Raw genomic sequence first — 26,473 nt, 5'->3', positions numbered from 1 at the left:
TGCTGGTTTCTTTTATACCCCGGAAACGGACTGATGACGTACCTTGGTCTACGTCATCACTCAGGCTGAATCTCAATCAAAGATCGTCTATTGACACACTGGCAGTTCATTCACGTTTTCTGTTGTTAATGTACCACCAGCCACTTGTTTACTGTCATTTTACGGTATCTAGCAATATTCCTTATGGCATATTCTTTTGGGGCTGACAAATGCAGGCTTATTTTGCTCCATTTCAAGCTTTGATTCACGTTTTCTGACGCAAAATCACTTCAAATATCGGAAAACTTAAGACTTTTAAAATGATATTCTAAGAGTACATGTGCAGAAGAAACTATCTTTGTCGTGTCGTCATCATCTTGAGCCAGCGTTACTGGTGACGTCATCAGCGTCTCCCCGGTAGGCAGAGATGGCTGCTTCCTCGCGCCGGGGCTGCGGCGCCGCGTGGCGGCTCGCGCTGCTCGTCTTCTCCGCGTGCTCGCTGCCCGCGGCCACGGCCCTGCTGGAGGGTCTGTACTGCGGGAAGGAGGTCTGCTACGATGTGCTGGGCGTCACGCGGGACTCCTCCAAACTGGAGATCGCTCGCGCTTATCGGCAGCTGGCCCGCCGGTACCACCCGGACCGGTACCGCCCGGACCGGGACCACCCGGACCGGGACAGACCAGAAGAACCGGGCCAGGAGGAGTCCGCGCACAACAAGTTCCTACTCATCGCGACCGCATACGAGACGTTAAAGGTGGGTCCACCTGGAACACCTGGAGTCCTCCAGGACGGGGTCCAGAGTTTCTGTCCGGTTCTGGAGCGACTTTATTAAAGTTTAACAAATAACAAGAAACCATGACAGGACATGGTGGTTACTTATGGAAAAGTAGTTTCTGTCCTAGTCTGGGGCTTTTCCAGCCTCTGAGGACAGTCTGGGTTTCTGCCGGACACACACACACACACACACACTCGTTTCCACCTCTCCATGCAGTTCAATAATACAACTTTTTTATGCATAGCATGACAAATAAAGGGTCGCTCATCGGTATTATTCATTTCTTGTTTGTTCATTAATCCATGGCTACCGCACCATCATATGGATATTAATTTCCTTTCAACTTAAAGATTCAGTGGCTTCTTTTATTGCACAAGCAAGACCAGGCGCCGTTTTATCTTTTACTTCACTGAATCTCCAGAATCTCTCTTTCACTGTTGTTCTAGTCCTATAATGCAGGACACCACCATCTGTCACGTACAGGAGACCTCTGCTGTTTCTTCTGCTTGAACTGCGACGAAGGGAGCTTCAGACACCTGCTTCATAACGTCCTCCTGACATTAAACCATACACTGTTTAAGAAAGATGGACGGCGCCTCCGGTGGTTAAAAGTGAAGCCTATGCAGAAGTGCATAAAACTGCAGTTCTACCTTCATCCTCTAGGGGCTGCAAAACAGAGCAAATCCCCGTAGACTCACATGTTAAAAAGACCAACTTCACAGCAGGAATAAACACGTTTACAGCAGAAATAAACACGTTTACAGCAGGAATAAACACGTTTACAGCAGAAATAAACACGTTTACAGCAGTAATAAACACGTTTACAGCAGTAATAAACACGTTTACAGCAGTAATAAACACGTTTACAGCAGGAATAAACACGTTTACTGCAGAAATAAACACGTTTACAGCAGGAATAAACACGTTTACTGCAGGAATAAACACGTTTACTGCAGGAATAAACATGTTTACAGCAGTAATAAACACATTTACAGCAGTAATAAACACGTTTACTGCAGGAATAAACACGTTTACTGCAGAAATAAACACGTTTACTGCAGTAATAAACACGTTTACAGCAGTAATAAACACGTTTACAGCAGAAATAAACACGTTTACAGCAGGAATAAACACGTTTACAGCAGAAATAAACACGTTTACTGCAGGAATAAACACGTTTACTGCAGGAATAAACACGTTTACAGCAGGAATAAACACGTTTACTGCAGGAATAAACACGTTTACAGCAGAAATAAACACGTTTACTGCAGAAATAAACACGTTTACTGCAGAAATAAACACGTTTACTGCAGGAATAAACACGTTTACTGCAGGAATAAACACGTTTACTGCAGGAATAAACACGTTTACTGCAGGAATAAACACGTTTACAGCAGAAATAAACACGTTTACAGCAGGAATAAACACGTTTACAGCAGAAATAAACACGTTTACTGCAGGAATAAACACGTTTACTGCAGGAATAAACACGTTTACTGCAGGAATAAACACGTTTACAGCAGGAATAAACACGTTTACTGCAGAAATAAACACGTTTACAGCAGAAATAAACACGTTTACAGCAGAAATAAACACGTTTACAGCAGGAATAAACACGTTTACTGCAGAAATAAACACGTTTACTGCAGAAATAAACACGTTTACTGCAGAAATAAACACGTTTACTGCAGAAATAAACACGTTTACTGTAGAAATAAACACGTTTATTGAAGTAATAAACACGTTTACTGCAGTAATAAACACGTTTACAGCAGTAATAAACATGTTTACAGCAGTAATAAACATGTTTACAGCAGTAATAAACATGTTTACAGCAGTAATAAACACGTTTACAGCAGTAATAAACACGTTTACAGCAGTAATAAACACGTTTACAGCAGTAATAAACACGTTTACAGCAGTAATAAACACGTTTACAGCAGAAATAAACACGTTTACAGCAGGAATAAACACGTTTACAGCAGAAATAAACACGTTTACAGCAGAAATAAACACGTTTACTGCAGGAATAAACACGTTTACTGCAGGAATAAACACGTTTACAGCAGAAATAAACACGTTTACAGCAGGAATAAACACGTTTACTGCAGAAATAAACACGTTTACTGCAGGAATAAACACGTTTACTGCAGGAATAAACACGTTTACTGCAGAAATAAACACGTTTACTGCAGGAATAAACACGTTTACAGCAGAAATAAACACGTTTACAGCAGAAATAAACACGTTTACTGCAGGAATAAACACGTTTACAGCAGGAATAAACACGTTTACTGCAGAAATAAACACGTTTACTGCAGAAATAAACACGTTTACTGCAGGAATAAACACGTTTACAGCAGGAATAAACACGTTTACTGCAGAAATAAACACGTTTACAGCAGAAATAAACACGTTTACAGCAGGAATAAACACGTTTACAGCAGAAATAAACACGTTTACTGCAGAAATAAACACGTTTACTGCAGAAATAAACACGTTTACTGCAGAAATAAACACGTTTACTGCAGAAATAAACACGTTTACTGCAGTAATAAACACGTTTACTGCAGTAATAAACACGTTTACTGCAGAAATAAACACGTTTACAGCAGAAATAAACACGTTTACAGCAGAAATAAACACGTTTACAGCAGAAATAAACACGTTTACAGCAGTAATAAACACGTTTACTGCAGTAATAAACACGTTTACAGCTGTAATAAACACGTTTACAGCTGTAATAAACACGTTTACAGCTGTAATAAACACGTTTACAGCTGTAATAAACACGTTTACTGCAGGAATAAACACGTTTACTGCAGTAATAAACACGTTTACTGCAGAAATAAACACGTTTACAGCAGTAATAAACACGTTTACAGCAGGAATAAACACGTTTACTGCAGGAATAAACACGTTTACTGCAGGAATAAACACGTTTACTGCAGAAATAAACACGTTTACTGCAGAAATAAACACGTTTACTGCAGTAATAAACACGTTTACTGCAGTAATAAACACGTTTACTGCAGGAATAAACACGTTTACAGCAGGAATAAACACGTTTACAGCAGGAATAAACACGTTTACTGCAGAAATAAACACGTTTACAGCAGTAATAAACATGTTTACAGCCTGGTTCAAAAATCCATTTTAGGTTTAATAGGTCAGGTTTACCTTCATGACAGCTGTGGGGAGAGTGAATTTTTTTCTAAATAACCTGTTTAAAATTAAGTTAATCTCAAATTTTGGCATGTTTAGGGGCGTGTCCTTTTGATTGACAGGTACCCGATCTCCCGCTTCATGTCAGAAGAACGTAGAACAACCGCGGTTTTTAGCCGGTTAACAACGTGACTTAGCTTTAGCTTTACCTCTGTTAACTGGTTAGCTCATATTGTCTCTGGGTTAGCTCTTAGCTACAGATAGTTCAGAGTTCGCTTGATGTCAATCATCCACCATGACGCTCACAGCCCCCCTCTCAGCTCCGCCTCTTTGCCCATATTTGTATTTTGCAGGTGAGACGTCGCGCATGTCCCTGCCAAGATGGTGATGGTAGGAACCGCCCACCGAGCTTCAATTCAGCTCTTTAGAAACCTACAGGTGACGTCACGGAGGCTCCGCCCATCTTTTATATACATTCTGTGCATTAAACACATTCCTTAACTTCATTTTGAATTGTTGCCAAGGTCCCTTTGAAGTACGGCTGTGGTTCATAGTCAGTCTGGAGTCGTCGTGAAAATACCAGGGTTCGCTGAATCTGCAGATTCATCGCGGCCCCATAAGGCGATTTCACATTTACCACAAAGTTTTAGGCATGCGATAATTCTCCCAGCCCATACCTGTTGATTATGTAGTTCAATGGCATGTTTGTGGTATAATGGTAGCGCTGACAAGCAAACCCAGTTTAAGAGCATTCCCAACATCTAAGCCACTTTTCTCATGCTTGGCAAGATGTTCTGAAAGATCTTTAAAATCTTTGAATCCCGATGTAGTCCATGTAGTATTTCTTCCAAAGAGCAGGCAAAGAAAGCAGAACAGGGATTTTTTCGCCACACTTGCAGTTAGCCATGTTTTCCTCTTGAACCATTTGGGGTTAAAGGAACGGGTCTTGTGCTTTCCTGCTTGAACAATGTTAAAATCCACTGGCTGGTGAGGTCCGAATTGTTTCCTCTCCAATTTCTGCTCAAGTGGAAAAGTGCTACATTTATCATTTATTAAAAAATATACTTAATTTTTTTGTCTTATTGCTAACGATGATAACCAGTGCTAGCTTGTTCCAAACTACCACGTTTGTCATGACATTCCAGTATTTTAACTGGATGGTCCCAGCTTGCGGCTGTAGGAATCTTCCCCTCAGCTGCCGGCTGAGAGCGTGTTGGACATGTGCATAATGACTTTAACATTTCATGATGTAAACAAACGGTGATGGGCCTGCCCATTCTCAGGTGCTCCTCGAGGAGGCTACTGACCAGGTCAGCATTCTGAACAAAGACTCTGGATTATGCAAAAATGCTTATAACAGAATTGATCTTTATAAAACATTATTCTTTATTCGGAATGTACCGATGAACTTTTTGGGAGTTCCGATCTGATACCGATATCTGAAACTTGAATATCTGCCGATCCCGACATCTGCTTGTAGCAGATCTGTTTATGTGAACATTATTGTGACTATTGTTATTATTTCTGTTATAACTGTAAGATTTCATTAGATTGTAATAAATGACCCATCCTTTCTGAAGTTACCTCACCAATACAAATATAATAACATTAAAGATCTGACCACTTCAACAAGTTTTATTTTGATTTGGCACATTTTACCTGAATACAACTATAAATGTGTGGTTTTGGAACAAAGATCCAGCTCTTGGTGCCGTGTTCCTCATCGCATGAGGCTCATGAAGCAGCCACTGGCTTTCTGAAAAGTAGAGCTGCAACTATCGAGTGCTTTTGGAATCGGTACTCTGTCGATTATTTCTACGAGTAATCGAGTACTCTAACCATTATATTTTTTTATTCTAATTTGTAAAACAAATACTAGAAACTCAACCAAAGTAAATCAATAAGTTTATATTTGTGAAGCTGTTGCATGTGTTGTTACTACCTAATGCATGAGGGTTTGGTGCAGCCGACATGTTTGTGCAATGTGTGGAGAAAAAACTCTCAATTGCAAATTTCTGTCTTTTAAAAGATTTAAAAGAAGAATTAACGTAGAAAGGACTGACTTATAAATAGGGCTCCAAGGATTCGTCAACAACATTGACAATTAATTGACGCAAAATTTCATTGTCGACGCATCGTGTTAGAAACGCCCGTAACGGCTTTGCAGATAAAACACTGCGCGAGGCAACTTAACGCCACGGCTTTTCAGTATAAGAACTGTAAGCATCAAGTAAATGATTCAAAGCCCCACAGGAAGGGCAGGGGGCAGTGTCGTCATTTTGTGCAGCGTCTTCTTAACCAACGAAGAACAACTCAAAACCGATGGCAGCGCAACTTAAACAGTTGAGTGAAAACAGCTTTAGACCTTGTGCATCAAAAGTTTGGGAATTTTCCAGCTAAACAACCGTCCAGAAAGGTGAAATATGTAGTCTGCCATGTAGAGTTAATATACCACGGCAGCACGACAGTTATGCATGTGAAGAGAAAGCACCCAGGAGTCATGGTTTCTGCTAGCATTTTGGATGGGTGAGTTAGCATTTCCGAGTAGTTGCGTAGTTTTGTCATACCTGTCAACCATCCCGTTTTGGTGCAGAAACTCACGTTTTTTAAGGAGTCTTTGCCGAACCTTCCCGGATTGTTATGTTCCCGGAAATTTCCCGGATTATGAAATGGGAAGAAAATAAACTGACATGATTGTACAATTAAAATATTTTATTTATTTTGTTTTCTTTTTGAGACAAATTCTGTAGTTTGGATGTGACATTATAAATACGTTTGTTTCAAAATAAATTTGTGGTAAGCTGTTAAGCTTATGTTTGATATTCAACTGGTTCTGGAGTCATTTTACTTTCCCAAAGAACACTATGTTGCGATGAACTGGAAATCTGGGTGATATTCATACGATGCAAATGAAGAGAGTGAAGTAAAACGAACTGGAGCTTGTAAAAAAAAAAAAAAAAAAAAGAATAAATAAAAAAAAAGCTGCATCAATTGGAAGCACACATGGCGGTTGTGACAGAAATAATCGGGACTAATCAAAAAAATAATTTACAGATTAGTCGACTATTAAAATAATTGTTAGTTGCAGCCCTACTTGTAAACATGTCCACAGTAAGAAGTCGCCGATGTCTTGGTGGACGACGCGCCTGTTAAAAGTCTGTCTGTTTAATCTGGAATAAAAGTTTGCTGCAGGAACAGAGGCTGCCTAAAACATGCGCTTTGACTCTGCGTGTGTGCAGGAGAGACAGATGAGGGACGGATTACCAGACGGTTAACGTGCGTTAGCAGCCGACACCTCGCCATGCCTCGTCACTGCTGACTGATATCACAGGTTAGAACTCTGAACATTTTACCAGCCGCTGCTGCTGCTGGTATAAATCAGAAAGCTGGATCTCCTCCTGGAGCGGTGAAGTGGGGGGGTGGTACGCCAACTCTACGTTTTCTGTCCTTTTCAGTGTGAAATGGTCCCACACTGCCATTTTTCAGTCTTTTCCTCCCCTCTTCTTCATTCTCTGCCGTTAGAGACCAAAGCAAGGAGGATCTTCAGACAGAAAGCAAAGCGCTCGCCGCTGCTGGTGGAAATGTCCGTCATCAGTCCGGCTGAAACAGTCAGACTGTACAGACACACCGTAGGCCACAGCTTCTGCTTTTATATGTTTTATACATGTTTAGATGTTTTATATGTTTACTGAATCAGTGATGTCGTCCCTCCGAACAGCGCCGTGGTCTGAGAATGACGCAGAAATGAAAATATATCACCACGTGATATTAAACGGAACCTCGAGGCAAACTATTTGCCTCGATCAATTTTTGTACTTGAGTTACTCAAGTTGTCGATGTTTTCGGTGGTGCACTGGTCCTTATTTCCAATCAGCAATGTTTGTGGCTCACAGCCAATCAGAGGTGAAGATGGTCATACTCCAGAATCATGGGTTGGGTCAGATATTCTGGCACTCCAGCAGAAACAAACCCGGACCGGTTGGCAAAAACGGGTCTGAAGATCCGTTTCCTTTGTTTTTCTTCTGTGTGTTGGGGCTCGAGGTATTGTTCAGGATTTGACTCTTATCATCAACAGATGTCCATAGACAAGTGTTGAGGAGGAAAGGAGACGAGGAGGAGATGAAAGTAGTGAGAAAATGACTTGAATTGGCAGTTCTGTGGTCCTAACACAGGCACAAACGTCAGATCAACTCCTACAGTTGTGACTGGAATTAGAAAGGTGATCCAATGGGGTCTTGACTCGTCCAGCAAGGCAAGGCAGATACAGTGGCAATGTGTCTCCGATGCACGAAGCAGTGGAAGGACCAGGTGGTCTTTGTGACTGGGGTTTAAGTCTCAGTGATGTCGGTGAGAGACCCTGCAGTAAAAGTGGGCCCTCGGCCAATTAGAGGTGCCATTGTCTTACACCCCTCTTTTCACTCCTAGGTGTGGACGGCTGGGCATGCTGGCATTTGTAGTGAGACCTTTGTTTCCTGAGCCATGTGGCCGAAGGTGGTACGGGGCCAACATGTGTGTAAACATAAAGATGAGGCATGTGCCTGAGATAAAGTGTTCCTGATGGTTCTCACATATAAGTACGGTTTACAGGGTCTGCATGGTTAGCTTTTGCACGGATTATAAAGTTTACAGGGTTTAAATGGTTTCGACGCTTTGCACAGTTTCCGTGGTTTACGCGGCTTACCGGATTTGCACGGTTCTGTCGTGCTGTAATGCAGGTAAGTTTATCAGACTGGAGACCTTCTTTACTTTGTGTTGACCCTAAACTCCTACACGGAGGTTTGGAATAATTTAGTTTGGTCTGTTTCTGCAGGATGAGGACACCCGGCGGGACTACGACTACATGCTCGACCACCCCGAGGAGTACTATCAGCACTACTATGCATATTATCGCAGACGGCTCACCCCCAAGGTAGACGTCAGGGTCGTCATCTTGGTCACCATCTGTGCCATCTCCATCTTCCAGGTATGACCGGTCCCGTCTGCTGAGGTGTAAAATCCTTCTCAACATTTTTTAAATACTATTTTATCATCCTTTAGTTCTACAGCTGGAACAACAGCTACAACAAGGCCATCAACTACTTAATGACGGTCCCCAAGTACCGAATCCAGGCCACAGAGATCGCCAAGCAGCAAGGCCTTCTGAACCGCACCAAGGAGAAGGGCAAGAACCGGCGCACCAAAGAGGAGATCCGCGAGCAGGAGGAGGAGGTGATCCGCGACATCATCAAAAACAAGATCGACATTAAGGGAGGCTATCAGAAGCCCAACCTGTCAGACATCCTGCTTTGTCAGATTGTTCTCTTTCCCTATTACCTGACCAGCTACGTGGCCTGGTACGTGTCGTGGGTTTACCGCTTCACCGTCTGCAGGGAGGAGTACGGGGATGAGGAGAAGTTTTACATGATCAGGTGAAGTCTCTAAAACTCAGGTAGTGTGAGATGACGCTGCTGTGGTCCTAACCCTGACCTTCCTCATCCTCAGGAGGTATATGAAGATGTCACAGTCTCAGTTTGACAGTCTGGAAGAAAGCAGCCGACAGTCCTTCCTGGAAAAACGACTCTGGATCAAAGAGAACTACGAGGTACGTCTCGTACCCACCAGCTTAGTCTTGCTTGGACAGGTCGTATCTGCAGCAGGTTAACACCTCATCATCGACCAAATCTTATGTAAAGATTTGGTCGATTATGTAAAGATTTGCCCCCCCCCCATCCAGTTTCTACCTTGCAGATCCACTGAGTACAGGTCTCTGTACCAGAATTCCACTGCCAGCAATCGGCGAATAGACGTGGTGAAAACATCCTCTAGTTTTACTGATCTGTAAAATCAAATCATTTAGAAGAGTAAAAGCTCCATTTAGCTCCATCCTTTTATCCTATAAAAGCTGGGCTTTGCGCTGTGGCAGACACGAGTGCAACTCAACCGAGAAGAAGAATAAAAAAATCAGAATTTGGACAAATCTCCTTGAAGAATAAGCAACTAGACCTGCTGTGTAAACAGAGCAAACTGGACCTGCACACAGACATTATTGCCTTGTGTACAAATCAGAAGTCTAGGAGGGAAGTTATGGCTGCTTTTCCAGTGGACCCAATTTGTACCTCTGCCGGCAGGCGGGGCTGGTTTCGGGATGAGAATCGTCACACCGGTGGACCACCGGGTCTGTTGATGAAAACAATTAGGAGAAAAAACACCTGACCTTCCTCATTTACGATGTCTGAGTGTTTTCTTCACCCCAAGTTCTGGTGACAGTAAGATAAAAATGAAATCAAACAGAAAACCTGATATTTGTTCAGATTTATCTTCCATCTTGATCACATGCCAGTATAGACACGGTAACATGATCAACTCCCTGGTTTCACTTGGTGAAAGTCACCTCCACATAGAAACTGAAGAACCTACATAGAGGGGAGATATGAGTCTTTGGAGTAAGAGTGGGGAAACCAATCACAATGTGAATGAATTGTGATGAAAAACATTTGAAATGTATAAAAAAATGTTTGGATTACAACTTTCACAGGATCTTTAGGGTTATTGTAGTGGAATTAAAGCTAAATAGATGGCTAAATAGAAGATTAATAATCCAGAGGGAAATTCAAGTGGGCAGCTACTTAAATACAAAAACAAAAAGGAAAGTTAGAATAAAAACTCTCAAAAACAAGCCAGAAGGGCTCAAAATGGTGAGGTAAAAGATGAATCTAATGTAAACAGAATAATTATTTAGCAGAAAGATATCATCTCTACTGAGGGGTTACTTAGTGCATCTTGTAATCTGGGTGGGGGATTAGCTGGTTTAAACAGCACGTCAGTAAGTGGTGTGAATAACGATGGTAGAGGGAGGGGGGCTGCAGGAGGACCTGAAAATCCTGCTAATTCTGGTGTTAAGTGTGGATGTGATGGACAAAAACATGAAACTTTAGAGGTGCTCTGACAGTCCAAGGGTATAGCTGGAGACCCCCAAGCCCCTGTCTGGTGCAGCCTATGGAGAACTTTATCTGTCTCTTGAGGGACATATGAAATATCAGGCGATGTAACTGATCACTTCCATCAACTCACTGAGTTCATTGTGATGCAGGTGATTAAGCCAAGTTGCTCATTTCTCCAGACCAGTGTGTCTCAGTCCAGGTCCTCATGTATGAACCTGTACGTAGCAACGATGACTCCAGGTGGCATACATACGGAAAACAGGAAATACGGCTCAAAAAATCTTCTCAATTTCTAAAGCAGCACGTCTCACACGTTTCCTTTATGAATCAGGATCAATAGTAAATGTTTCCACGTGAGGGAACATCTGGCCACGCCCACATGTTGGCCATAAAAGGTCAGGCAAACGCCCTGATAAATATTAATCCATCTCGGTTCAGCAAAGCGTCTCATCAGACCAACGGACTTATCCAGAAAACAAAAATAAAGTGGTCAGAAAATAAAATGTAGGCAGAGAAGGCAACACAGTCCACAGGAGGAGGAAGGGGGGGGCCGCTGCCCACTCCCAGTAGAAGCTGGTGGGGAAACTGGCGCGAAGCAAATGGTCCAGAGGCCCCGGATGATGCTGCCGCTGCTTTACTCCTTTGTTTCACATTATGAGACGTCTCTGACCCCAGTTTATTTACTGGGAACATACTGGTGTTCCTGTGTGTCCCAGCTGGGTTGCAGCGCTGCAGGTGTGGTCGGAGAGGGGGGGGGGCAGTGGTTCCACCTTGTGCCCCCCAACAGCCTTCTCCATAGAGGACACAATAACTACCATCAAGGAGGAGGTGCAGGAGATGGGATAAATAAACCAACTAAAAGAAAAAGTAGTGTGTTGCATCACTTCTAGACGTTTGGCAGCAGTTTGGTTCCAACATGATGAGATGAGTTTAAGACCGGGCACAAGGAGGAACACACATTTTTGGACTTCTGATCCGAATCCGATACTGGTATCTGCCAATACCGTTGGCAATACCATACTATTCCGATATCAGAGTACTATTGTCATTATTATAATTATTTTTATTATTAATTATTCTTATTATATGAGGCTATAATTAACTTCTCTTTGCAAGCACACATATATGTACCATGCATGCAAGCACGTCCCAAGAGACAACTTGATGTAAGTCTAGTGCAGAAAACAGGAAAATCACATCCTGAAAACAAACATGGAGCTGTAAGATGATATTTTTCCATTTCAAGACAGAGTTACTGATTCCTTGTGCATTATACAAAAAAGGTAAACTTTTAGACTACCCCTCTCCAAATAATATACAAAGGGCTGCTTCATCAGATCAAGGAGCACCATGACTCCTTTACCACAGACAAACTAAAGTTTTCAGATATTTTAAATAAAATACTTTATCAATAAAAAACAATGTGCATCTGATCAGTAAATCCTTGCTTGTATAGCAACAATAAATTAAAGTTATCAAATGTTAAATATCTTAAATGAAAGTGCAGTAGGTGTGCTGTAAACATAATCAATACCTGCATCTGCCAGCACAATTCAAACGCAGGAAGTTTGGTGCTGAAGGTGACCTGCATGAAGCTCAACACCAGCCTCTTAACTATTCTTGAAAATAAGTGAGCGACATGGTTTTCAACAGATCTTACTTAAACATTGTAGGTTTTATTTAGAAATTTGACCTTTTCTGCTTTCTCTGCTGTCAGACAATTCCTCTTTTCATCCACCATGTTGGATGCCGTGTTAAACACTCTCCACTGGTTGAAGGGACACTCAGGAAGTTTACTGCAGCAGCAGCAAGGGGAGGAAGCGAGCATGAACCCCAGCACTTTTTCACCTGGAGCACTGCACTACAGAAACCATGTATCCAGGTCAACCCTGTGCACCGAGTCTTATCAGCGACATTGGGCTGACGTCTGAAGTCCAAATATCTGTAGGAAAGCTCAGGGCTGGAACCTCTTAACTTATCCACTAACCTGGTTGACACTCTGGTTGTACAGTTCAGGCAGTGCGGTCTCTGATAATTATCTCCTGGATGGTAAACTGTACCTTGGCTGCCAGTGTTTAATCAGGCTGCGAAATCCCTCGTTTTACACCACAGACAATGGTTGGTCATCAAGTACGATGAAATTGAGGAACTTCTCTGTTAACCCTTTAGACTTTGCGCTGTATGCTGAAAGTGTACTTTGCTGTTTGAAAAACTCCACAAGTGATTCCTGCCGGGTCTGTTCCTGTTTCTCCCTGCTAGCTAAAAAGTCCTGTTGTAGGTTAGGGTTAACCCTAATCCTAACCCTAACCCTATGGTTCGGAAAATCCGACAAATTGGATCGGAAATTTACGATCCGTGATTTAGGTTGGTATCTGAGCCCAATACTGGATCTGATCAGCCCCATCCCTAGGGACAACCGCGCTTGTCGCTTCCCATTTAGTAGCATATTATGTAGCATATGCTTCCACTATCTTTGCAGCTGTACAACAGGTTTCCTCCTGGGCATGGAGGCACCTCCACCTGCCTCCATCTGCCCGATGGCCGCTACACCACGTCTGGCTGTGGAAAACATCGTTCTGTTCCTCTGCTCTGGGTTGGGAAAAGGAGCGGACCCGACCTGTCAGTCCCTTCCCTTTGGAAGGTGCCGGACTGGAGTCCAGAGTCTCCATGTTCCATGTCCACCAGCAGGGACAGATAAGCCACGTTGGGGAGCATTTTATCTCCAACCATCACTTCATGTTCTGTATCTGCAGGTGGAGGAAACACCTGAGCAGTCTGATGATGGGCTGTTGTCATGGCAACCATATAATTTTAATTGCAGTTATTCATTTAGACCTTTCTTGATATCATGACTAAGTATGATCTCACCTCATGGGGTCTCAATGATCCTAAGAAAAGTGAGGAATCAGCCCAGAACTACATGGGAGGAGCTGCTCAATGACCTGAAAAGAGCTGGGACCACCGTTTCCATGGTTACTGTTGGAAATACACTAAGATGTCATTATTTAACATCTTGCATGGCACAGAAGGTTCCCCTGCTTAAACCAGTACATGTCCAGGCCCCTCGTAGGTTTGCCAGTGATCATTTGGATGATCCAGAGGAGTCATGGGAGAAAGTCATGTGATCAGATGAGCCCAAAATAGAAATCTTTGGTCTGAATTCCACTTGCAGTGTTTGGAGGAAGAAGAATGATGAGTACCGTCCCAAGAACGCCATCCCTACTGTGAAGCATGAGGGTGGCGGCATCATGCTTTGGGGGTGTTTTCCTGCACATGGGACAGGACGGCTGCACAGCATTAAACAGAGGATGACCGGGGCCATGTGTTGCTGGATTTTGGGGAACAAGATATGTGGGGCTAGGTCTTCCGACATGACAATCATGCGAAGCACATGGCCAGGATAACCAAGGAGTGGCTCTGTAAGAAGCAGATCAAGGTTCTGGAGTGGCCTAGTCGGTCTCCAGACCTAAACCCAAGAGAAAATATTTAAAGGGAGCTCAAACTCTGCGTTTCTCAGCGACAGCCCAGAAACCTGACTGATCTAAGATCTGTGTGGAGGAGTGGACCTGTAGTATCTCCAAACCTAATGAAAAACAAGAAAAAAACGTCTGACCTCTGTTCAAGTACTTATTTGCAGCGGTAACACAGGGATGCTCGCAGACATTTTTTTTTTTAGGGGTGGCCAGGAAAAAAAATCGACCAAATGAAGTTATCTGCCATTACGTAGACAACAAGAATTTCCGTCAGCCTGCAGTCCCCCCACAACTCACTAATCCCATTTATCCTGTAGATGCACCATTTAGCGCTTTAATGAGGAACCATTCCACCCCCTTCAGTGCAAAGTTTTAGCTCGTGCCTATGTCTTGAGAGTTTTACCTGAGAGCACTAAAAAAAAAACTCAGGTTTATAATGAAACCTATTGAATGAAACATTTATAATGAAATATTTGTGTCGCCAGATCTGCGGTATCGTAGTGATTTCACATGGCAGCTGAGCCGTCAGCACATCAGCTGATATGACGGACAGTTCTTGATCTGTACAAAGAAAATAGGAAATAGCTATTTATGAAGGCTGTGTATGAATATATCCGCTGCCCTAATTCAGAGACTAAAACTCCGCGCAGAAACCTCCGGAGGCTGATGGCTGCTGGCAGGAATGATCTTCTGTATCTTTCAGTCTTACATGGGACCTGAAGAAGCCTCTCTCTGAACACACTTTGTTGTTTCATCACTGTGTTGTGGAGAGGGTGTGAAGAATCCTCCATCATCTTCATCAGCTTGTGCAGCATTCTTCTTTGGACAATCAGCTCCAGCGGCTCCAGAGTTACTCCAAGCACAGAAGCAGCTTTCTGGATCAGTTTGTTGATTCTCTTCAAGTCTCTGGTTCTGATGCTACTACCCCAGCAGATGCTGCAAAGCTGACTGCACTCTCCACAACAGACTTCTAGAAGATATGCAACATCTTGGTGCAGACGTTAAATCATCTCAGCTTCCTTAAGAAGTACAGTCTGCTCTGACCTTTCTTGTAGATGTAGTCAGTGTTGCATTTCCAGTCCAGTTTGTTGTCCAGCTGAACTCCAAGATACTTGTATTCCTCCACCACCTCCACCTCCTCTCCCAGGATGGAAACACTGCTTTGTTTATTCTTCTTCCTCCTGAAGTCAACAATCATCTCTTTTGTTTTGCTGCTATTTAATATGAGATGATTGTCACCGCACCATTTAACAAACTGACTGACCAGTTCTCTGTACTCTGCTTCTTGTCCATCCCTGATACACCCCACAACTGCAGAGTCATCAGAGTATTTCTGCAGATGACAGGACTCAGAGTTGTACTGGAAGTCTGAGGTGTACAGAGTGAAGAGGAATGGCCAGAGTACAGTTCCTTGTGGTGCACCAGTGCTGCTGACCTCCATCTCAGACACACAACCTTTCAGTCTCACAAACTGTGGTCTGTTTGTGAGGTAGTCATAGATCCAGGTGGTTGTGGAGGTATCCACCTGGAATTTATGGAGCTTCTCACATAACAAAGCAGGCTGAATGGTATTAAAAGCACTGAGAAATGAAAGAACATGACCCTCAGAGTGCTGCCTGAATGGTCCAGATGAGAGTGTGCTCTCTGGAGCAGGTATATGATGGCATCTTCAACCCCAAGTCCATTACGATATGCAAACTGGAATGGGTCCTGAAAGGTGTTTACTTGCTTGTTGAGGTGAGCCAGTAAGAGTCTCTCCAGGACTTTCATGATGTGAGATGTCAGGGCAACTGGTCTGTAGTCACTTGGTTCAGCTGGTTGTGTTTTTTTAGGCACTGGAACAAGGCAGGAGGTTTTCCACAGCACTGGGACTCTATTTTGTCTCAGACTGGTGTTGAAAAGGTGCTGGAGAATCAGACATAGTTGTTCTGAGCAGGTCTTGAGAACTCTGGGACTGACACCATCTGGACCTGCAGCCTTGTTCTGGTTCAGTTTCTCAAGTTGCTTCTTAACCTGATTGCAGGAGACAAACAAGGTGGAGGTCTCAGGATGTCCTGATGTGGAGGGAGATGAAGCTGTGTTCTGGTCCATGACTGAGCTGCAGGGTGACAGATTGGAGGCGTGACAGGAAAGCAGTGGGCTTATGGAGGGTGTGTGGTCTGTTGGGCTGGAGGTAGGGGGTGAACTGAACCTGTTGAAGAATATGTTCAGCTCATTAGCTCTGTCCAGACCTCCATCAGGCTGGTCCCCCTTTAACTTGAAGCCGGTGATCTTCTTCATTCCAGACCACACATCCCTCAGGTTATTCTGCTGGAGCTGACTTTCTAACTTCTTCCTGTAGTCCTCCTTGCACTTCTTAGTTTGTGTTTTAAGTTGTTTTTGTGTTGCCCTCAATAACTCCCTGTCTCCATCCCTGAAGGCTTTCTTTTTGATGTTCAGCAGCTTTTTCAGCTCACTGGTGATCCAGGGTTTGTTATTGGGGAAGCACCTCACTGTTCTTGTTGGGACGATGCTGTCCACACAGAAGTTTATGTAATCTGTCACACACTCAGTCATGGCGTTGATGTCGTCTCCATGAGGTTCACAGAGGACGTTCCAGTCTGTAGCCTCAAAGCCTCCTCTAAGAGCATCTTCAGCTTCAGCAGACCAGATTTTGATAGTCTTTGTGATGACTGGTTGCTGCTGAACGATGGGCTTGTAGGTGGAGGTGAGAAGAACCAGATTATGGTCAGATCTTCCTAAAGGAGGCAGGGCAGAACAACTGGATCCATTATTCATATTTGCATAAAATAAGTCCAAGATCTTATTTTCTCTGGTGGAGCAGCTGACAAACTGCTGGAATGTTGGTAGAGTTGCAGAGAGGGAGACGTTGTTGAAGTCTCCGGAGATCACCATGAATGAGTTTGGATGCTGTGTTTGTAGCCGAGCAACGACGGAGCTGATGACATCACAGGCTGTGTCTGGTGCGGTACCAGGTATTATATAAACCGCTACCAGAATAACACAGCTAAACTCTCTGGGTAAATAATATGGACGGAAGCTCACAGCTAACCTCCCTGAGCTGTCACCTTATCGTGGTGGAGGGGTTTGTGTGTCCCAAATATCCTAGCAGCATGTTGTCGGGGGCTTTATGCCCCTGGTAGGGTCACCCATGGCAAACAGGTGTCTAGGGGAGGGACCAGAATAAGTATGGCTCACAGACCCCTATGATGACAACAAACCTGGGCAGAAATGTTCCCTTGCCCGGACGCGGGTTACCAGGACCCCCCTCTGGAGCCAGGCCTGGGGGTGGGATACGAGAGCGAGCGTTTGGTGGCCCGGTCGGGCTCAGCCTGAAAGAGTCACATGGGCCCCACCTCCCGTGGGCTCACCATCTGCGGGAGGAGCCGTAGGGGTCGGGTGCAATGTGAGCTGGTCGGCAGCAAGGGGCGGGGACCCTGGCGGTCCGATCCCCGGCTGCAGAAGCTGGCTCTAGGGACGTGGAACGTCACCTCTCTGGTGGGGAAGGAGCCTGAGCTTGTGCGCGAGGTTGAGTGGTTCCGACTAGATATAGTTGGACTCACCTCGACGCATGGCTTGGGCTCTGGAACCAGTACCCTCGAGAGGGGCTGGACCTTCTTCCACTCTGGAGTTGCTCATGGTGAGAGGCGCCGAGCAGGTGTGGGCATTCTCATCGGCCCCCAGCTTGGTGCCTACACGTTGCAATTTCAAACATCTAGCAAGTTTGTACAGAACTGTGTGTTGTCCTACAGCCCAGGGCATCATATTACTGTTGATGAGCAGCTCTTTCCAACAAAAGCTTGTTGCCCCTTTCTGCAATACATTGCATCCAAGCCTGATAAATTTTGAAATAAGTTTTGAATTGCATCAGATCTGGACACAAAATTCATGTGCAATGCCATCCCCTACTTAGGTAAAGATCCTTCATGTCCAACAGGAGAAAAGCTGTCAGAGAATGTTGCGAAATTTATAGAGCCATTTATGGACAATGGGAAGGACTGTAACTGTGGACAATTTCTTTGCGTCTCTGTCTCTGGCTAACAGGCTTCTTCAGCAAAATACAACTCTCCAATCCACTTTATTTATAAAGCACATTTTTAAAAACAGAATGTCGCCAAAGAGCTGCACAGTCGAATATCACAGAATAAAAATAAAATGAATAATAATGTTGTTAAAATAATAATTTTTTTAAAAAAAGGTAAAACAATTAAAAATAAATACCCAATAAAAAAAATTAAAAGGAAAAAAAAGACACACAGGACCACACAACTAAAAATAAAAGTGGACCTTTAGACGAGACTTAAAACACTCCACCGTGGGGGCAGCTCGAACATGGAGGGGCAGAGCATTCCAGAGTCTAGGACCGACTAAGGAGAATGCCCTGCCCCCTCTAGTCTACAGTCTCGTCTTCGGCACCACAAGCTGGGACTGGCTCAGAGACCTCAAAGTGCAAACTGGGGTGTAAATTTGCAAGCATTTGGTAATGTATTGAGGGGCCAGTCCATTTAAAGCTTTAAAAACAAACAATGAGATCTGAAAATCAATTCTAAAACATTCAGGCAGCCAGTGGGGTGATGCCAACTCTGCTTGGCACCATCAGCAAAATTTGTTGGGAGCTACCTGCAACAGCAACAGAAACTGCAAGACGAGAGCTGTACTCTACAGAAGTGTTCACATCTGGAAGTGCCTTGCTAACAGTATATGCAAGCACAGGTTTATACAGGAGAAGGCACAACAGGAAGAAAACTTCAGGAAGCATCACGCGGCAACAAGACTTTCTCAAGGAAAAGCAACGCAGTGCCAGGTGCACAAGCTCTGCAACAGAAACCATAGCACTGAGTGCTGTGTACTTTGCAGAAAGTTTACCTGTCATAAATGTAGGAAGGACTCACCTTGGGTTTGTGGAAACTGCTAAACAGGATAATTGTGGGCTAATAGTTTGCTGTTCATTCTGTAGCCTATTTGTATGAGCACACACAATGCAGACAATTTGTATTTTATGTAACATCTTGGGCTTTATATTTTGTGCTTTTCTCAGTGTGAAATAAATGTTATTCCTTTACTCAAGTCATACTGTTTGTCATTTTGTAAGTTGAAATGACAGAAATGCAGAGGACTTAGCCACCAAGTTGTTGGTCCTTTCACATTGTGTGCTGGTCACTGAAGTCTCACTGACAAAGTTACTGGTTTGAGAAAAATGGGCAATGCTTTGCCTTGCCTTGTAGGAAAAGCATGGTAAGCAAATATTTAAATATACCTGTTCATAGGACAACACCGCAGAAATGACACTTGTCTACAATGTACAGTATGTGTACAGCTTGGACAAGTCTAAATTTACTGGCCCTTCAAAATAACTCAACACACAGCCATTATTGTCTAAACTGCAAGCAACAAAAGCGAGTACACCCTAAAGTAAATATGTCCAAATTGGGGCCCATAGTGTCAATATTTTAGTGTTGCCACCATTATTTTCCAACACTGCCTTAACCCTCTTAGGCATGGAGTTGACTGGAGCCACACAGGTTGCCACTGGAATCCTCTTCCACTCCTCTATGGCAACTTCCAGAGCTGGTGAATGTCTGAGACCTCGTGCTGCTCCACCTTCCATTTGAGGATGCCCCATAGATGCATAGTAGGGTTTAGGTCTAGAGACATGCTTGGCCAGTCCATCTTCTTTACCCTCAGCTTCTTTAGGAGACAGTGGTTGACTTGGAGGTCTGTTTGGGGTCGTTATGTTGGAATACTGCCCTGGGCCCCAGTTTCTGAAAGGATGATAGCAGGCGCTGCTTCAGTATGTTATATAGGACACGTTGGCATTCACCGTTCCCTCAAAAATATGAAGCTCCCCAGTGCCTGAAGCACTCATGCAACCCCAGACCATAACACTCATACCACCATGTTTAACTGTTGGCAAGACACACTTGTCTTTGTACTCCTCACCTGGTTTCTGCCAGACACGCATTACACCATCTGAACCAAACAGGCTTATCTTGGTCTCATCAGACCACAGGACCTGGATCCAGTAATCCAAGTCCTTCGTCTGCTTGTCTTCAGCAAACTGTTTGCAGGCTTTCTTGTCCATCATCTTTAGAAGAGGCTTCCTCACGAGGCCGGCTTTAGGCAGGGGCAAGAGGGGGCAATGCCCCCTCAAACAAATACTCTGCCCCCTCAAATAAAATCCGCCAAAACTGCACAAACTACCTAAGCTCTCTCCTGCACAGAGCTGCGTGCCGGTTGTACAGCGTTGCATTGCCTGACCCCCCTCCTTCTCCCCCAGTGAACAACCAATCAGCATTTAGTATGCAAATGAGTTGACAAGCAGCCTGATTGGTGGGTGTCAGGTTTCTCCCCTCGCTGAGGCGCTGCAGCGGGAAAATTATAAAGAAGTGAAGCTCCGTTAAATACCTCGTAGCGATTTACGTCGTGAGATAGGCTACTTAATAACTAATTAACAATAAATACAGCCGTATATACCATCTATATGTTGTGTCGACAGGTTATTGTTGCTTTTTTAAGTGTGTAATCCTGTCAGTGGGAGCATTGCTCCATCACACATGAACACCGTGGTGTGCCTGCATGGGCGTCGTCTGGCCTGGGTATTCCCGGCCCGAGCCCAGAACATTTCTCATCAAGCCCCGAAGGATTTTTCAGCCCAGAAGAAATACGTTTACATTAACTCAGCCGCCTTATGACATTAAATAAGAAGGTCGTCTTTTAATTTCCTGACTTCAGTGAATGCAACGCAGGTACAGCAATGTGACCAATCAGAGAAGAAGTTTCCAGAAGCGGGGACACCTCCGTGTTTTATTGGCTGACAGCCCGGTGTTTTAGTCCTCATCTGAACTCCGCTTTTATTTTGAATTAGGGTGGACATCTTCAGCGGTTCAAATACACATCAGATGATTTATTTTAAAGAGGAGAAGCAACTCTTGGCTTCCAGTGGACAGCCAATGGGTCTCTGGGTCAACACATGAAGTAGGTAAACAAACTACTCATTTCAATTAGGATGTCTTTGAAATAACATGAACATGAATCAGATCATTCATGACAGTATTGATACTTCCAAGGTTAAGCTAGTTATGCTAAACCGTTAGCCTCGTCTTTTTCTGTTACACACATTTGCATTAAATCCGGTAGAAAGTGTGTGTGAGACTGGAAAACGTCCCGAATTTCCCAAAACCACTGAGGAGGAGGAGGTGCTGGGAGTGTGCACGTGCGCGCGTCGTGTTGCAGTAGATAAAAACAGCTTTAACATCAGTGTGGAAGTTTTGTTTCTAGATGCAACTTCAGTTCAGATGTAGATAGAAAACAAACAGCTTTATTATAATATTTACTCATTTGTTTACCTGCAGGTCTCTGGCTGTTCAGTTACAGTCCAGCTGTTTGGTTGATGGTTTTACATCTTCTGTTGCTTTACAGTATATTTGGAATAGAAAACCAGTCTTATGATCTCAGCTTTCTGGCTGTTTATGTATTAATGAGGATGGTGGTCTTGTATGTGTGTGTTGCTCCAGGATGGGCTGTTGGACACAGTAGACCACTAGACTGAGCTGTATTTAATGTTTGCAGTTATACATGTAGAGATTCGTCAATATGATTATTACCTCTACTACGACTGTCATTTAGCATTCTTTGTATTTTAACAGAGGTAATATTGTGGGGTGGGGGAAAAAACCTGTTGCATTACATGGCAGCAGTCCACCAGCACCTTCCTACGATGTCCTCTGTTTGATTTCCTGCTTGCGTTGTTCTCAGTATCATATGTACCTCACTTTGGATAAAAGCATCTGATAAATGACAATAGAATAGAATAAAATAGCAGACATGACATAAATAAGACAAGCAGTAAATCAAACAGGAGGGTGGATGAGTGCAGGTCAGACTGCTGGGAGTCCAGTTGGACACAGGTCCTGCCATGCAGTGTGAGAGGATTTTTCTTTCTGTTTGTTAAGATGAGGCTTCCTGATAGAAATGTTCAACATTTAATTTAATCATTTGATTTACTTTGAATGCTTAACTACCATATAACTGAGTGACCTGCCGTGTCGCTTTGCATTCCAAGATTTAACATAACATAATAAAATGTTTTATTATGTTCATAGTCTAGATTTATCATATACACAAATATTTTCCTGCAGGCTTAATATCCAAGTATCTAGAAACGATAAATTGAACACATTTAAACTGTTGAGTTGCATATTTCATAAATATACTGGATTATTGAGCCTATATCCCCAATAAATGACACTTGAGTTGTGGGCTCAGCCCCCAATGTAATTATTAGTTAGTTTATTAGTTTATTAGTGATTATTGGTTATTGTAAAGTAGGGACTGAGTTTTAAAAAAAAAAAAAGAGGAGAAAGTGAATAAAATGAAGAAAAAAATGTAATGTTCTGTGTTAGTTGTTTTTGTTGTTTGCTGAACTATGCCAGCTTAGTTTTATATTTTAGTTTATTGTTATTTGCCTGTCTAATGAGACATTGGTTATGTTGTTAGCTGTTAAAACTTTGATCATTGGTATTTCATTTTTTTCTTACTGTAATGTATCTAATATTTGTATATTTCGTTTCCCCTCTGAGGGTTGTGGTTTGTGGTTTGATGTTCTGCCCTGTTTTTGTTGTTTGTGATAGGCCTAACTATTTCAGCTTAGTTTAATAGTTTAGTTTATTGTTATTTGGCTGTCTAATGAGACGTTTGTTTTGTTGTTGGTTGTTAAAGCTTTGATCATTGATATTTCTCTTTTTTTTATTATTATTATTGTATCTATATTTTATTTATTCCTTTCCCCTCTGAGGGATCGCCACCTTATTGTGGTCAGAGGGTTTGCGTGCCTCAGTGACCCTAAGAGCTACACCAGCAGGAGCTTCAGTTTCTGGTGGGACACCCAGGCTGGACAGGTCTTTGGTTCGAGGCCTGATGAAGTGCAATCCATTTCTTTAGAGTGTCAGACTCGAACAGTCCCATTAAGAAAACACTTACAAAAAACAATAACAACAAAAAGAGCACAAGCGTGATGTGCCCCCTTCACATATCTGCCCCAAAGTATGCATTCCTAGAGCCGGCCTTGCTTCCTCATGGAACCACAGCCATACAGACCAGGCTGGTGCAGCATGTGGTCTGAGCACTAACAGGTGGAGCACCCATCCCTTTAACCTCTGCAGCAATGCTGGCAGCACTTGTACGTCTATTTTTCAGACAACCTGTGGATATGATGCTGAGCATGTGCGCTCAGTTTCTTTGGTCCACCACAGCGAGGCCCGTTCTGGGTGGAACCTGTCCTGTTAAACCGCTGTAGGGTCTTGGCCACTGTGGTGCAGCTCAGTTTCAGGATGGTGACAATCTTCTTATAGCCGAGGCCATCTTTATGTTAAGCAACAGTTCTTTCTTTCAGACCCACAGAAAGTTCTTTGCTTATGAGGTGCCATGTTGAACTCCCAGGGACCAGATTGAGTATCTTACAACAATAACACCAGATTCAACACACCTGCTCCCTATTCACACCTGAGGACTTGTAACACTAATGAATCACATGACAGCGGAGAAGGAAAATGGCTAATTGGGCCCAATTTGGACATGTTCTCTTTAGGGTGTACTCAATTATGTTGCCTGCAGTTTAGACATTAATGACTGTGCGTTGTTATTTTGATGGGACAGTGAATTCAGGCAGTTATCAAGCTGTACACTGAATACTGTACATTGTATCAAAGTGTCATTTCTGTACTGTCGTCCCAGGAATAGATATGAAATATTTACAGAAAATTGAGGAGTTTTGTGAGATACTGTACATGCACATGTCCCTTCAGGTAACATAACAGCATCTCCATAACAGCAACACTGAACTACACTGAAACAACTGGCTACAACCATTCCTGAGACATTGCTGGTGATATAAGTGACAGTGTTTGGAGGTGCTGGAGTTCTAATGTTGTATTAAGTGTTAAAAAGGAAATGAACAGGTTTTCCACCAGCAAGATTTATTACCAGGAATCATCACTAAAACTAAGCAATATTCCACCACATAGGGCTGGGGGATGTGACCATATATATCCTTTGGACAATAGAAAATGTCTGTTGTTTCATATGAGGTTCTACCGTTTACGCCACAATAAGCTGCTTTACTGCAGTATTTTACGTCAAGATGTGCTTTATGGCGCGCTGCAATATATAAACAAACATGGAGGAAGACGGTAGCAGACGTGTTTCAAAGCAGCATGACTCACTAAAACCAGCCGACCCAAACTGATGAGTTTGTCCCTAAAAGAGGAAATTTCTGTCTGGATGCGGTTTGAATATAGAAAGACTGACGTGGAACCGACAACAGACCAGCTCACAGTCCCAACAACGGACTTCGACACAACTAACTCATTTCATCACCTGCAGGAATCAGGATAAAGAATCCAGAATAAAGAATAGAGTCAATAAAAGCATCAAGTGGAGGAGAAAGCTCATGATAAACTCCAGACGCTGCAGCAGGTATTTACCTGTGGAACGTCATACGGCCATAGTTCCCCCAGATGGAAGGAGATCCCTGCTGCTGTTGCCTAGCAACACCTGATACATAACTGATGACTGACACATTATTACACAGTTTTATATGGTTATGTATCGTTATGGGGAGATAAAATGAGCTATAGCGGGATATGACACTTTGGTCATATCGCCCAGCCCTACCGCCAAACATTAATTTTCTCCGATTTTGATGTGAACATTCAGGATGTTGTGTAAAATGTTACATTCTGATGTCTTCCAGGTGTACAGAAAAGAGCAGGAGGAGGAGATGAAGGTGAAAATGGCGACTGATGCGAGAATGAAGCGGTATCGTCGCTGGATGAAGAACGAGGGACCTGGCCGGCTCACCTTCATGGATGACTGATGTTTTGCAGCTCCGCCTCAGTGCAAACGGACGTAACGCCATGTTGTGCAGAAAGACTGAGACTAGAAGGCAAAAAAAGACTAGTCGGCCTGTGTATACAGAGATATTTTCATGAGGACCAGGACTTACAAATGAACTGAGCTGAGGCTGCAGATCTTTTGACTCAATGTTTTGTTTTGTTTTTTTCTCCAAACCAAGAATATTTCATCAAGTTCCTCCATCGTTCTTTCTGCACCTCACTTGTTGGTAATAACAGATGTCTCAGTGGATTTTATGCCATAGTTCCTCTCAGATCTACGTAGCCATGAAGCTACCAGTCGGACCCCGAACAACCTAAAGTGTCCTTGAATGAGGTAGCACCAGATCTGTTAGCTGACAGGAAAAACTCATTTGTTAATGGTTTTCAAGGAGCTTCTATTGGTATTTTTCCAAATATTTGCAGAAATGAAAGAAATGTGAACAACATGACTTGATTTTATGGCTGACGTTAACCAGCTGGTCCACCCTTGAAGCATCATGATGCCTTTAGCTTGAAGTCTGAGTTTCTCTCTGAGCTTGATGCTCAATGTCACAAATCCAGCTGAAAAACTTTCACCAAACTTGAAATCCAACATGGTGTTAGGAGTGATGCCACCTGCAGGAATAAACTGGATCAGCATTTCTGCCAGTTGGGCTGTTGGCTCAATCAGAGGTGAACTTGTCTGGCCTCCATGAGTGGCAACATGGCTACTGTGTCTCAGTTTAATAAAAAAGTATCGTCATCAGCATCACCCCCCCCCCCCCACACACACACACACACACACGTAATTTCTCATAATTTGAAAACTGTCATCTGATAATCTTATTCCATCTACATAATTTCTTGAATCATCTGATAACTTAATCTAAGTATTCAGATTACAAACTGGGTGAGAATAAAATACCTCATGTGAACTGTCCAATGGGCGCGTTCTGATTAAATCACACTGAATCTGATCAAAGTTTCATAAAGATTGATCCATCACTTTACGTTATGGCCTGTTGTGCCATCTTCACTTTACTCAATGAAGTTGATTTTAATAAAAACACAAACACTGAATGAGGTGGAAGATGTAGTGGCTCCGTCTCATATGGAAAATGACATCAGAAATAACCGCTTTTCTCCTGCTGTCAGAATGATTAACCTGATCATTTCCAGATGTTCCGGACATGCTCCTCCTCTGTTTCTCATGTCAGATCATTTTATTCTGTTTATTTATGCTGAATATACACTTGTGTGTCATCTGCGGGAAGATAGTTACGCCGTCAG

At 43.2% G+C, this 26,473-nt stretch overlaps 1 protein-coding gene across 1 annotated transcript; it reads left to right on the top strand.

Annotated features, from left to right (window-relative positions):
• Positions 1-406: 406 nt before the first annotated feature.
• On the top strand, positions 407-25,852 carry dnajc25 (DnaJ (Hsp40) homolog, subfamily C, member 25; the record flags this gene model as incomplete). The annotated part of the gene is made up of 5 exons (XM_079256411.1): positions 407-733; positions 8,730-8,882; positions 8,957-9,327; positions 9,401-9,500; positions 25,063-25,852. 5 exons carry the CDS (start codon positions 407-409, stop codon positions 25,183-25,185), a joined length of 1,074 nt encoding a protein of 357 aa, XP_079112537.1. The 3' UTR covers positions 25,186-25,852.
• Between the last annotated feature and the right edge of the window lie 621 nt (positions 25,853-26,473).

The sequence above is a fragment of the Telmatherina bonti genome (genome assembly GCF_933228915.1).
Source record: "Telmatherina bonti genome assembly, chromosome: 17".
NCBI lineage: Eukaryota > Metazoa > Chordata > Actinopteri > Atheriniformes > Telmatherinidae > Telmatherina > Telmatherina bonti.
The sequence above is the reverse complement of the archived record's forward strand: the minus strand, read 5'-3'. Positions and strand labels throughout refer to the sequence as shown.